The sequence below is a fragment of the Cygnus olor genome, chromosome Z (assembly GCF_009769625.2).
Source record: "Cygnus olor isolate bCygOlo1 chromosome Z, bCygOlo1.pri.v2, whole genome shotgun sequence".
Classification (NCBI taxonomy): domain Eukaryota; kingdom Metazoa; phylum Chordata; class Aves; order Anseriformes; family Anatidae; genus Cygnus; species Cygnus olor.
In genome coordinates, this window is record NC_049198.1 from 39,119,134 (window position 1) to 39,133,754 (window position 14,621).

At 39.7% G+C, this 14,621-nt stretch overlaps 1 protein-coding gene across 3 annotated transcripts in view; it reads left to right on the top strand.

The window, feature by feature from the left end:
- TRPM3 (transient receptor potential cation channel subfamily M member 3) overlaps positions 1 to 14,621 on the top strand; it is a 485,203-nt gene that overhangs the window by 422,437 nt on the left and 48,145 nt on the right. For all 3 annotated transcript variants that reach the window (XM_040540026.1, XM_040540024.1, XM_040540025.1), the window contains exons 12-16: positions 1,090 to 1,140; positions 7,745 to 7,885; positions 9,286 to 9,315; positions 11,280 to 11,569; positions 12,469 to 12,697. In XM_040540026.1, the coding sequence (XP_040395960.1) occupies positions 1,090 to 1,140; positions 7,745 to 7,885; positions 9,286 to 9,315; positions 11,280 to 11,569; positions 12,469 to 12,697 (741 nt within the window). The remainder of the gene's footprint in view (positions 1 to 1,089; positions 1,141 to 7,744; positions 7,886 to 9,285; positions 9,316 to 11,279; positions 11,570 to 12,468; positions 12,698 to 14,621) is intronic.

The window sequence follows — 14,621 nt, forward strand, 5'->3', positions numbered from 1 at the left end:
TAGACATTTATTACAAATTTTGAAGTCAACATGCAGGAGAATGAGGAAGTTCTACTTCATACACCTATGTTTCCAAAAAATATTTAATAATGTTCATCCTCAAAGGTTACTAAAGAAATTTGGCTGTCATGACATAGAAGAAAAGGGGGGCACTGAAAAGCTGCTTGACGTATAGAAAGAAGTAGTAATACATGGTCTGTTTTCACCACAAAAGATGGTTGATTCAAGAGCTTATGCAAGGGTCACTGTTATGCAGTCTATTTAGAGATGATGTGACAGAGACTACTGAAGGGACAATATGTGCGGGTGGTTTGGCATCTCTTTGGACAAGCAAATTTGAAATTGTTCATGAAGAATTGCAGGAAAAGTCTCATCACATTCAGTGATTGGGGTACCTAAAATTCTGTTGATAAGCACAGAGCAGTGTATGTACAGAAACACTGACATATGCAATAGTCTCATCTATTGCCAGTCATAGCTAAGGAGGCCTCCTACTACAATCTCTGAAAATGTCAGAAACAGTACAAAAACTCAACTGAAGTCAATGTACTTCTCCACACAAAATGCAAATAAAATTGTGGGAGTCATTCCTGCGAGATCTTTGCATGTCAGGTCAGGATTCAAAAGATTAGGCAAATTCACAGACTCTGTGTACTATTAGTTGCTGTCAGAGGAGACAACACAGATGCAGCCTCTGGCCCAGAGGTTCTCTGAGTCAACAACAGTGGAAGTGGAGATGCTGAGCACAGGAGGGCTGGTGCCTGACCTGCTGCTCCTCTTTCCACTCTCATCCAGAGGTTCTGCACATTGTGCTGGAGACTATTCTGCATGACTAGGACCTTAGATTTGATGTAGTATGGCAGTTCTTTTGGTTTCCTTACCGAAGGGTTTTGTGTGAAAAAAGGTCAGTCAAAACACTACACTTTTAACTGATTAAAAAAATATATATACATATGACACTATATTTAAAGTGTTCTCAGTTGTCTGGTTCTTAAGCTACTAAACTGAGATAGCTATTTCAGCATTTATATCTTGCATGGCCCTGGACAGTGCAAAACTATTTTATTCTTCTGTATTTGTCCTTTACAGAGACATGGACCATCCAACACTCTGTATCATCTAGTCAGGGACGTCAAAAAGGTAAGAGCCCAGCAGACGGTAGGTTGGAAATAATGTCATGATTGCTTTCTGTAGCTAGATACAATCTCTGTTTTGCATGAGCTTTCAGTTAGAACCTTCTCCTTCCCCTGCTGTTACAGAATGTCTTGTCTGTTTGTACTGAATATTAACTTTCTGCATACAATGCACAATTAGCAAGTTATTGGGCTTGCTTTTGCTGTGATCTTAGATGCTTGAGTTATAGTGCTTCTGCTAGCAGGATTGTAGGCTCTTGTATACCCTGTGGATTTATGCTGTTATCTGTATTTTTCCATACCTGCAACTATCATCAAAGCTAATTTTCATGTTGTTAATTAACTTTTGAGTCTGTGAAATAACTGTTACCTTTGTGTTGGTTCCTAGTGCATTGAAATGGTTCCTCATTCTGTGTTTTGTGGTATGATGTAGCTGTCTTCCTCAGAAGAAACATATAAAAAAAGATAGCACAAATTTTCTCTGTCCCCTTATCAAGTTAATTTCCAGCATCTTGAATTATAAAGAGCCATTAAGAGGCTAGGGCAGAAACATAGAAAGATATAGCGACAGGGAGGAGACACCAAAAAACCTTTAGGTATTTGCTGTGCAGGATTAAAAGTATTACAGCAGCAGCAATAAATAAAAGTCTGTCATCCTTTAAAAATAAGGATCAAGTAAGGAGATTTACCCTGTAACTGACCTTATCAGCTTGGATATTCTTCCCAAGCATGTGCAGATTGCAACCTTGTTCACTGTGTAACCCAGACATCAAGGCTGGCGTATTTGAGAGGGCAGATTTCTGTACATGGGAATAGTTAGAGAGAAGGGAATGGAGAATTTTTGTAAAAGCACAGCTTTTGGCGGTTTCTTCTGTCACTGGTAGCTGAGCAGAACTGAAAGGAAATACGGAAGGGGAGTGGCAATGCTTAGGAATTCATCTTTCTATTAAATAACGTTACGGAATAATCAGTAGTGATGTTTAGAGAGGTTCTGATGTTTTTCTTCGTTTAGTGTGTTACATGGCATCAGTACTGTTCACTTATATAGTATATTAAGTGACATCAAAAAATGTGAAATGTCTACAGAAGAAACCAAAACTGTTCTCACAAACACAATCTCTTGGCTGGAGCAGAGAAAAGCTGGAACACATTTAGACTGTCTGCTTCTCCAAGTTAACTAATTTCTTTTGTTACTAAATATGCTGTTCTCTATGCACCTTTAAGAATTTGAAACAAGTGTTGGTCTCTTTACTTTAAAACAGACTTTTCAAACTCCTCCCAGCATCACCTTTCCAAGTCCTTCTTCAAAGCCATAACAATTTGTATATTGAGTAATTAAATAGTATCATCTTTATCTGAGTCAATAAGGAAAGATGTATTTTTAAGGAGCTCTTGAAAAATGAAAATAGTCAAATAGGATCATTACTTGTAGGTGTACATTGAAAGGCATTGACATTAAATGTACTTACATTATACTTAACGACATTATTTGTCCATGGTGATTGCTAGATATTAGGTGACAGTGATTTTTTCCTTAAATGCATCTTTCTTTCCTCTATCCACATCTAAAGTCTCCAGTAACTCCCACTATGTGAAGACAACATGTAGTGTTATTAGAATATAGTTAAGGGCTTTGAAAATAAATAGTCTGTGGTAGCCCCTCAGCACCTTCTTCAGAGAATACTGCACCTCTGTGGATGTATTTCTCATTTTGTCAGTGATGAGGAACAACTACAGTTCACAAGAAAAAATGTGACAGCTCACTATAGCCTGTACCTGAGCAGTGAGATACCTCACCAGTCAACCAAGCTGTAAATCTGTCAGCAGATCTGACACCACTTTAAATGAAAACACCTTCTTGGAAATAACTTCTTAATGGACATTGCTATTTGACAGTTAAGTGGCCCACTGTGCATGAAAACCAGACCATGTTGCTGATGCTAGTTTTTGAGTATGATATATACTAGTATATATACATATATATAAATATATAAAAGTATATATATAGTGTGTATATATATATATATACATATATGTATATAGTGTGTGTATATATATATATATATATATATTGAAGCCAGATACCTAAACTCTCAGATTTAATTACAGTATCACAAATCATAAATACAACCATGTAGTGTGTCACCTTGAGACAACACTTGAAGGACATGCATACTATGTGACTTTTTTATGCCTGCATCCCAATAAAACATGCATTATGCACAAAGGTACATGCTATTGAAAGTTATTTTCATCTAAGTAATTGTGAATTATCAATCAGAAAAGAGCTGCTTACAAATTATAGACGTATTATTTAATGTCACTTTATTACAAAGCTATAAAAATCACTGGGAGGTTTTTGAAAGACCACTCGGTCTGCTTATCGGCACAAAGAAGCTGCACAACAGAAGTCACATTCACATACCCTGGGAATGCACACACAGGCATGCACAAATACACACAAAAACATATAAAACTACAAAATAAAATATTTATTTTCTTCTTTGGATTCCTGAATGCAAATTGCTGTGAAGACTGTCAGCCTAGGCAGCAAATTGCAGAGGCCCAGAGAAAGACTCTTAAATAATTTACCATAATCAGAGGACTTAAATTCTAGATATTTCAATTCATAAGGCAAATTACTTCTTAATGGCTCTGCTTTAGAGAGAACTGTGTTCATCTCTCTTTTTGATCCTCCCAGTTCCATAACTATGTACGAGGCCAACTCTGCCTGCATCATTTTTGTCATGACCTTTTTGACATCTTCTGTCAGGGGTACAGAATTTAACCTACACAGTTGACTTTTCCCCTTATTTGTACAAACTGATGCATCCAGAGAAAGGAAGAATACTGGTTGTGCCTGTCATCATTTTCAAAAGCAGATATTGCCCTCTACAGGTTGCTACAGGAAAAACTCCTTTGCTAACAACTTGCTAATGAGTAGTGAAAATTAACAGATCAATTTCTTCTTTAATTCAAAACTGGTACATAATAAATATGTCTTAATCTCACTGTGGGGTAGCATATGTTTTCAAAGTCCTTTATTTTGGACTGCCACTACTGTCTACTCTTCCAGATAACTAGCAGGTATTATACAGAATTTTGAAAGTATTATCTGCTCCTCAGTATGCAAAATCAGAGGGTTTATATATATAAATATATATATATATATATATATATATAGCTGAACATAAAAACGCACGAGGTGAAAAAAACACTAAAAAAACTGATTGTCTTTTAAAGTTGAAGCTTCTTCAGGAAAAGAATAGTGCAATAGCACTAAAAATTTTGTCTCAGCATTAAAAGTTTAATTTATTATTAATTGGGGTAGTTATCACACCCTCACCACACCAAAAAAAAAAAAAAAAAAAAAAAAAAAAAAAACTTCTCCTCTGTCATTCCTGACCACCTTGTTTGTTCTGGAATTAGCCCACCCAAATTTTTGCTGTTCTTGGAGGTGTTCTGGCCCACTTGCACCAGTGTGTTTTATGTATAGGCAGATCACCACTGTTGGGGTAGTTCAAGGTGTCTACTGGTAGAGCAGACGTTTTGGTATACGCATACCCCTTTTGAGACAAGGCTAGTCCAATTGGTTTTATTAGGGTTGCTCACTTTGGAAAAGCAATTCTATGTTTATTAGCATGAAGCCATACTTACAAGTATGTCTGCATAAAACATACATATCTGCTGTGGTTTTAGGAGTTTTCTGTAGTAAAGTGTTTCAGTATTATCTAGAAGGTTTAAGAGCATCTTTCATTAAAGTAACTGTATTGATTTTTTTGTATCTAAATCTCTTTATGAAATTTCAGAAATCAGAACAACTGATTGCCATTCTGAATAATCAAGAAAGTCACACATTGTAATGCATGATGCAGCCTGAATCCTGTTGTGCTTTGTTAATTGCACAGTTGTTGGGGGTTTTTGTTATGTTTTTTTGTGTTTTTTTTCAAGCTAATAACATCAGAACATTCAGTTTCAGTCTCTTATATTAAGACACCAGGAGTCTGCTGAAGAACTACAACTCTGTCTTTTTTACTCCCACTTCTGCTAGTGACTTCAACCTTGTTCTAGAAAAAAAAAAAATGTAATTGTCTTAAGCATTCTGGAAAGGGGAGAATATTTGGGAAAACAAATAAACATAGCAGGGTTAAAATTTTAGATTTATGTTGATTTTTCTTTAAACTGTTCAGAATAGAAATGCCTGGTTTCAAATAAACTGATTAAATAGGCAGTCTTGCAAACCATAGCAATATTCCCCCCATCAGACTGGCCAAGAGTAGGAAGACTGGTAAAGGATATGCCAAGTGACAGCACTGAAACATAATTGGCAGTTCACCTTTTGCCACTAAATTTGCTTGATCTTACATCTTTTTGAATTTCAACCCAGTGCCAGTGCACCACAGTGCTACCTCTCTCTCTGCTTCCTCAGCCTTTCAGCATGCTGTCAGGTGAGCAGGGTGAGCAGGGACTGAAATAAGCTCTCTCTTCCTGGCTGAAGTAGAAGAGGAAGGAGGATCTTTGCATCCATTTCATCTCTTCTGCAGAACCAGATGCCATCTGCTCTCCATTAGTGCCTCTCTGCTCTGAATCTAATAAGCAAATCTGCAGAGAAGCCAGGCAGACATGCAGATATTTCCAGCAAGACACGGCAGTCATAAAATTGCTTCATGTGAATTATTAACCTTCTTTTGATGATCACATAAAAAGAGCTACAGGCTAACTGTAATATGTGCTGTATATCATTATAGGAAATGTGATTATTTTATTAAAGTGGACTGAATAATTTTGAAGCAAAAAATTACAATTTCCTGGTTCTTCTGCAGTGTTGACTGTAAAAATTATTATTTTTTTTTTCTAAAGTAATTTTCTCTTTTTTTCCAAAGCTACCACTTGCAGTTCACAAACAGAATACTTACCTCTATTTCTACCTTTAATTTGTGGCCACATCTCTTGCACTATGACATACAGGACCGAGTTGTAAATCTGTACGGTCCTTAATGAGATCTCCAGATTTGGGTGACCTATTCAGAATTTTCTGAATCATGCCTTCTTTTCCAGTAGGGAACTGCTTGCTGAACCATGAACTGCTGTCCAAAAAATTCAGTGGCAATGATTTACAGAAAGAGGTAAATTTTGATTTGGGTGTGTCCCCTCCCCATTAATCCTCTCCTCCTGAAAATGGACCAGTTTGCCTTGCAGAGTTTCCATGGGGAAACAGAAAAGCAGGTGTGCTGGTGCTGGGCTTTTGGTCTTCTGTTGCAAGAGAGCCCCAAGAGCATCAGCGCATCACTGAGACCAGCCCACTCTGAATTTGTTCTGGCCTGATAGGTGTCTTGTCAGACTTACTGTTCCAAGAGAACCAAAATACCCACTTGATTCAAAGGCTCAAACTAAAATGCAGAAGAGACAACCTGTTATTGGAGTCTTTCTTCGTAGCTTAGCAAGCCATGTATATCCCAGAACTCAAACCACTGTTGCCATTTCCAGACCCAACAATAAAGAGAAGGAAGTTATCTGTAAGGGAGTTCACAGAGTGGATATGAATGTATTTACAGTTCCTTTTCCCTTCAAAATGAAAGGTGCATGCTGAAGTCAGAGGATATTCATATTATATTTAGCAGAAGATAAGAATGGAACAGAAGTAGAAGACTGAGTATGTAGAAATATTTTTCAGGATCCTGCTAATGACCCTTGTCACAATCACAGTTCACCTTTCTGGAACACAATCTCCTTGGCACTGCTGGAGTTTAGGTAGCAGAATTACTGTGCTTAGAGGACTTTTCAGTAAAATACTTTGGGAGCTCAAGGAGGGCCCATCTACGAAAATTGCTAGTCCTGTATTTTTCTTCTTGATCAACCCCCCAAAGAATTAACCATAGATATTTTGTTTATTACAATTTTCATACTCACTTTTATACATACATTTTCCTCATAATATGCGTGAAATTTAAGCAATGATAGTAGTCTATTTGTACATCATCCCCAGAACAGGTGTGTGAGTCTTCTAGAGTAGCTAACATATCTGTTCCTCACTGTCCTTCCTTTCCTGGAATGTGGCAAGGAAACACTTCAGGATGAGAAGATCACATGTATAAGCTGGTTTCATGCAAGTTATCAATTTTGCACAATGTCACTTCACAGTGGCTCAGCAGTGCAGATGAGGCAGTGCAAAGGGATGCCAACAGAGACGTGAGATGCCAGGACAAGAGACGTGAGGGACAGATGGTGCAGCAGAGGTGCTGTCCTGCAGGACTAGGGCTCAGCAACTGTGCCTGACCTTTCAAGTGCGCTGATCCTCGTGCTTTTTGTTCTGCAGTCATGTTCCTTGTTTTCCCAGCTGAAGAATATGAGCACTGTGTACTGATGCTATCTTCTGTTACTATCAACAAGTTCTTCACCTTCGTATTTAACTTGTGTCTTCTTTCCAAGCGAGAATATCCAGGTTTCGGTTGGATCTATTTTAAGGTGAATTAATTAACCAGTATAATAATACATTATTTTTTTTTAACTATTTTAATTTATTTCATTCTAACATCTTTATAAAGTATATTTAACAATGCCAGTAATAATGATTTCTCCCTCCCCCACAATCCTACTTATTTTTGTTACAGGGAAATTTACCTCCTGATTATCGAATTAGCCTGATTGATATCGGTTTGGTGATAGAGTACCTGATGGGAGGAGCATATCGCTGCAATTACACCCGAAAACGGTTCAGAACACTGTACCACAATTTATTTGGCCCCAAGAGGGTAAGGAACAAATTGCTTCTCTCTGTATGACTGCACCCATTGGCAGGGATTGCAACAGTTTCTTGGATGGTTCCAGGCTTTGGGGGGAATCTGCATGCACACACTATTCAGGCTACAGATTCATTTCCATTACTTACATAGCAACTATTTCACTGAAATGCATTGTGGTAGGTCAGCTGCATTTTTTTATGAGTTTAATGAAAAAATTACTGGGTTGAGCTGTCCTTCTGCCCTGGTGAGACCACGACATAAAGCAGCCTCCCCTGGATTTAAAATCTGTAATTACCAGTATCCACAGCTTTCAAAAGACCGGTCTTTTGATTTGTACCAACAATATCACAGGGCACCTGGGTTAGACTTGAGAAAACTTGTTTTTTTATAGATTCATGTCCTGTCTCAGGACTCATCCTCTTGATTGTGGCCAGAAGCTATGTGAGCAAAGAAACCCATAACTCAAAACAGGCTTTACTGCTTGCACGTGTCTCCAGCTAAGTCAGTGAGATCATAGCAAAAATACCATTCAGATTTTTTTGGAGTTTTCTTGCTTGATAGGTTTCAAAATTTTAAATCCAAAGTAAATTTGTTATCTTTTTAAAGCGTAAAATATACTTATTGTAATAATAACGCCACTGACCCAATCCAACTTGAAGGAAATTCTGATCAACTGTTGCCAGCAAGATTTGTAGTTCTTTGGCTATTTTTGCCTCACATTTTCATTTCATGCCTCGGTCCAGGTTTTAGCAATACATACTACTGAATATTGTTCAAAGTCACTATAAAGAGCAACAGCTCTGAGGAAAATTTACAGCCATAACACATAACAAGGGGGTTCTTTCTTTCCCTACGTGTTCATACTTCACTTTTGAGAGGAAGGGTAGTAACCAAAGCTGCGAGGAGAGACCTCCTTTGTTTAGTCATATTCCATTAAGAAAAGCATTTAAGTAGAGATTTCACAGACACTGACACAACACATAGAGCAGATTCATATCAATAAAAGCTTGCCAGGTAAATGGCCAAAACACTGAAGCACTCCTCAGAAACTCTCTCATGCTAGTGGCTCTTAGCAGTAATTCCTGTTTCCATTCTACTAGAACAGACACAATCCAGCTGGAATTTACATCTGAATCCATATGTATGTCTTCTGTTGTTTGTTTTGGTGAAATAGGGTCAAACTCAAGGTTGAATTAAACACCTGTGTAGTTATTTATTTGATTTATATGTGTGTATTATATTAGATTACATTTCATTATATAGAGATTATTTACATTAAATATTGCATATTTTATACTCTATATGTTATACATTGCGTTGCACGCTCATGCATGTATATATACACATATAGTTGTAATTTTTCATCACCCTTCTGGGAGAAATAACATTTTTCTAACTTTTTTGTACAGCCAAAAGCCCTGAAACTGTTGGGAATGGAGGTAGGCTACCTGTGATAAATCTTAATGTCTTTTTCTTCTTTGACAAATATAAATGATATCCAGATAATATTTAAGTTCACTTTGATGAAGGCACCAATAGTTGTTTTCAAATTTTTCATGAGTAATGTGCCACACCAGTTGTAATTTTCATCCAGATAACTTGTTTATGCAAGGGCCAGATTAAGAAACATTTCTTAATAAAAATCTAACAGGTAGACAAAAGAAAAGAAGGCTCTGCCACCTCTGTGCATCAGGTTTATTTTGATAAAGGTTAAAAAAAATGCTTCGATCTGTCAGCCTATGCAGTATTTCAGTCAGATTACTATGTAATTTTAGAAAGATTTCAAAGAAATGAAGCCATTGAAGAGACTGGTGTGGAAATCTTTCTGTGGGTCAAATTTTCGTCAGTTTTGTTGATGCTTCTGTCTACCCTGATAGTTCAAACAGATAGTGTTGTTTTCTTGTTTGTTTAATTTATACTACAACTTTTATTTTGCTATCTGCAGATGCAGCACAGAACAGGTCAGCTCATCTGAAAAAAAAAAAAAAAAAATACTAAAAGTAAGCTAAAACTGAAAAAAGAGAGAGAGAGAATCATAGAATATCCCAAGTTGGAAGGGACCCACAAGGATCATCAAGTCCAACTCCTGGATCCACCAAGGGCCACACAAAAATCAGACCCTATGTCTGAGGGCATTGTCCAAAGGCTTCTTGAAATCCAGCAGGCTTGGTACTGTGACCACTGCCCTGGGGTCAGTGCCTGACAGCCCTCTGGGTGCAGAACCTTTCCCTAACACCTAGCCTGACCCTCCACTGTCCCAGCTCCATGCCATTCCCTCAGGTCCTGTCGCTGTCCCCAGAGAGCAGAGCTCAGCGCCTGCCCCTCCGCTCCCCTCGTGAGGGAGCTGCAGGCCGCCATGAGGCCTCCCCTCAGCCTGCTCTGCTCTGGGCTGAGCAAACCAAGGGACCTCAGCTGCTCCTCATACGTCTTGCCCTTTAGACCCTTCACAATCTTTGTAGCCCTCCTTTGGGCACTCTCTGATAGCTTCATGGCCTTCTTATATTGTGGTGCCCAAAACTATACCCAGTACTCAAGGTGAGGCCACACCAGCGCAGAGCAGAGCAGGACCATCCCTTCCCCCAGCCAGCTGGCAGTGCTGTGCCTGATGCACCCCAGGGTACAGTTGGGCCTTTTGGCTGCCAGGGCACGCTGCTGGCTCATGTTCAACTTGCTGATGATCAAAACCCATAGCTCCCTTTCCATGGGGCTGCTCTCCAGCCTCTTGTCCCACAGTCTGTATGTACAGGCAGGGTTGCCCCATCCCAGGTGCAAAATCCAGCAGTTTCTCTTGTTAAACTTCATATGGTTGGTGATTGCCCTGCCTTCTCATTTGAGGCTAGCTATAGAAACAATGTTGGACTGGAGAAAGAAGAGGTAAGCACGGGATAGAAAGGCAGATTGGGTGTAAAGAAAGGTGATTCTGATTCTGTTGAGAAGATAAAGATACAAAATACTAGGAATAAGAAGGGAGGAAGTCTTCAGAAGATGAGACCATCCCTTGGATATGTACTGTCAGTAGGAGGAATGAGGCAGATGCTTTATAATAGATGTTGTAATTGAATGAATGCTTAGCTTTATTTTAATGATGGCTATTTCAAAGTGGCTCTGGGCATTGTCATGCTTTGTGCTTTCAGGGAGAAAGAGCAGTTCAGAGTGATAGTCCAAAGCTCTTTTTCCCCATATTTAGGTATGGGCCTATTGACTTCATAATTACAGTGCATGGACAAAAACTATTGCCATTGTTTCGTGCTATTAAATATTTTATCCAAAAAAGCTGAATGGGCTGGCCTGCAGGGAACATATCTGACATCTCAGATACTGACCGATACATTGTGTGAATTGACTGAGTTCCTTCACTGGGGAAAAAAAAAAAAAAAAAAAAAAAACTCTACAATTCTCACAGGATGATGTCCCTTTGCGGCGAGGGAGGAAAACAACGAAGAAAAGAGAAGAAGAAGTTGATATTGACTTGGATGACCCTGAAATCAATCATTTTCCCTTCCCGTTCCATGAGCTGATGGTGTGGGCCGTGCTTATGAAGCGTCAGAAGATGGCCCTCTTCTTTTGGCAGCATGGGGAGGAGGCTATGGCTAAAGCACTGGTGGCCTGTAAGCTCTGCAAAGCCATGGCCCATGAAGCATCAGAAAATGACATGGTGGATGACATATCCCAAGAGCTGAACCATAATTCCAGGTAGATTTTCTTTCATACACATTTTAATGGATGAAGAAAATAATAATAATAATTAGGAAAAAAAAAGAGAGAGAGAGAGAGAGGGAGAGAGGCTTCTGACCCTGCCTTAAATTTGCTTATCTGTACCTTGCTTCCACTTCTAAATTGTAGGGAAATTGTAGAGAAAGTCTCTCTCCCTTTGGAGATAGACTAAATGGCTTTTAAACAATCTGTCTGCCAAATAAGCAATATTGCAACCAAGGCAACTTCTGAATAAGAAGGTGTCAAGAAGTTAGTGAATTATCTATACTGCGTATGAGTTCTCCCTGAGGCCTCAACAGACAGGCTGCAGTCGTTCTCTGTGCTTTTGCAAGGCACTGTGTTCATTCTAAGCAGAACAACTGTTGAAATCCTTATGAACACCATATGCAGGCAGAAGTGGTAATTAACCAATAGCTCCTACTTAGGTGAGCAGGACAAAACACTACTTTTCATAATAATCTTTTCTGATTTTAAAAGACTGAGACAGAAAATTGTGATAATTCAAAAAATCTTATTAGATGCTCCTCGTTCCAGGAGACTTGACCATGAAGTCGTGAGCAAACAGAAGACTAGCAGTCCTCCAGACTGCAGATAACCGACAGATTTCAACCAGAAAATGTCAGGGAGGTGGGCAGGCAGGTGGGAGCAGACAGCTGGTAGCTGTGGGTGCTCAGCATGTCTAAGCTGGGCCATTTATTTATATGCCTACCATTAGCCACTCACATTTGAAAAAGTGGGTTTGTGTGCATGCAGTCAACATCACGATTTGCATGATGGAAGGTGATGCACCCGCTACAGAGGCTGTCACTTCCTGAGGAGTGTTTTCTGCAGCAGACCATGTGGCCTAACAGGAATGATCAGATGTCCCTCTGTTGCAGGGACTTTGGCCAGTTGGCAGTGGAGCTGTTGGACCAGTCGTACAAGCAAGACGAGCAACTGGCAATGAAACTGCTGACGTATGAGCTGAAGAACTGGAGCAATGCCACATGCCTGCAGCTCGCAGTGGCAGCCAAGCACAGGGACTTCATTGCTCACACTTGCAGCCAAATGCTGCTCACAGACATGTGGATGGGTCGTCTCCGGATGCGCAAAAATTCTGGCCTAAAGGTCAGCATTGTTTTAAAGTAAAATTAATAGCCAGAGGAGTTCTGATAGATGGTGATGGGGCTCACAGCAAATTAGTAATAACTTGTTCAATTAACATTATGCTGGGGGTCTTATTCATAGTGGTATTAACCAGGGTATATTCTTCCTGTTTTTAACATTTCATCAGAGAGCTTATCACAAACCCAAGTTCAAAACCCATTACTTATTTTTTTTATTATCTTTCTCAAAGCCCCTTCCAAAGTCAGTGAGTTACCACAATCAGAATCGAGCCAGGAGGTTAGTTCATCGCTCTGCCTGGACACTTGAGGTTAAGCCAAGTTCTTAAATTTAAATAAAGAAAATGGATGTGAAAGTGAATTAAAAACTAGAGAAAGGTAAAAGAAATCCAACAGCCTTCCCCAGAACAGGTCAAAGAGAGCAGTACAAATGTTCTTGCAGTCCCCCACCAGTCTTCCTGATGATTGCCCTGAAGGAACTAACCAAGGGGATACAGATGATACTCCAATTTCCGAAGGTGCTTAAGCTTTACTTCCACCTGCATAATTGCTAACAGAGCAAGGTGGGTTCTGTGATGTGAATTTCTGTTCAGAAGAAACCTGGGCTGCCACTTTCACCAGAGTTCTCACCAGAGCACAAAGTCAGGAATTTTCTCTTCCCCCTAGCTGACAGAGAAGCACTTTCAGGGAAGACCCTCTCTTTCCTGTATGATTTCTGTGTGTGAGAAGTGGTAATTTCTCAGCTGCTTTGCTGTGTGAAAAGTTGTTTGGTAATGGTGAGAATGGTGATGACTGCTTGCATTATTATCATACTGTGTATAATGCAGTAATGATGATGAATGGGAGTGACTAACAGGATCCTCACTATCCTCCCTCAGGAGCTGCACTTAGATGTTGTTCTGCTTACAGATAGAAAGCATTCTTGTAGTTGGAGGCATTTTTACTATTTTTTTGTCTTCTGTCATGGGCTCCGTGCCCTTCATGGGGGACTGCTACCTTGTTCCTTGCTTGGCTTTGCAGATACTCCACCTGGGCGGGTGGAGGTCCCTGCAGCACCTAATTTTCCACTGCATGCTTTCACTTTTACAGCACATACATCTGAAGCCATAAAACAGAGCTTCCTTTCACATTGAATAACAAAAGATAAAATGCTGTTTCCTTTCAGCTTCTCGTAACAGCTGGGCCCCTCACAAGGATCCTTTGCTCAGTTTACAGTCTGTGTTTTATTCCATTGAAGCTCATTAGCAGACCCTGTTTAAAGGTAAAGCAGGCTACATGAGCAGGAGGCAACACAGAGAAGAGATAATTGACAAGTATGAGTCATGGATTATTTCCCACAAATAATTTTCTCCCATTGAAACTGGCAAACAGCAAGAAGGCTGAGCCTAATTCTCTTATCATCCCACCAGGGAGGTGCAGCACCAAGGGGAAGGGGAGAGGCAATTGTGAATCCTGCCTGGACTTCTCTCAGGGAAGTCAGGTTTGCTTTTTACCCTCTGACAAATGGGCCGGGTGCAGGAGCAGTGCAGGCAGCCAGGTGCTCAGTTTGTCCAAGGCTGGGAACAGGCTGCGCACATGCTCACTGCTGCTAACTGCAGTAACCTGGGTGTTTTCAGTAACACACACATGCTGTCTGCTGATGAGACAAACACAAGCAGTCACCATCCCCAACCAGTTTACAAGCTAACTGGTTTCACTGTCATCTGAGATTTTCCAGAGATTCCAGCAAAAACAGAAAAAGCTGTTGTGTTTATGAATACAGACTGGCCACTTCTTCTTGTATTGTTGTGGTAACTCTTCAGTTATACCCCAAGTGTTATTCATTGCATATATCCATGCAACGTAAATGTGATGTTTTTTCTGCACTCCCTCAGCATAAGAGAGAGAAGGCAGAAAAGGAGGAGTTGGTATTAGTATAAGCATAATGT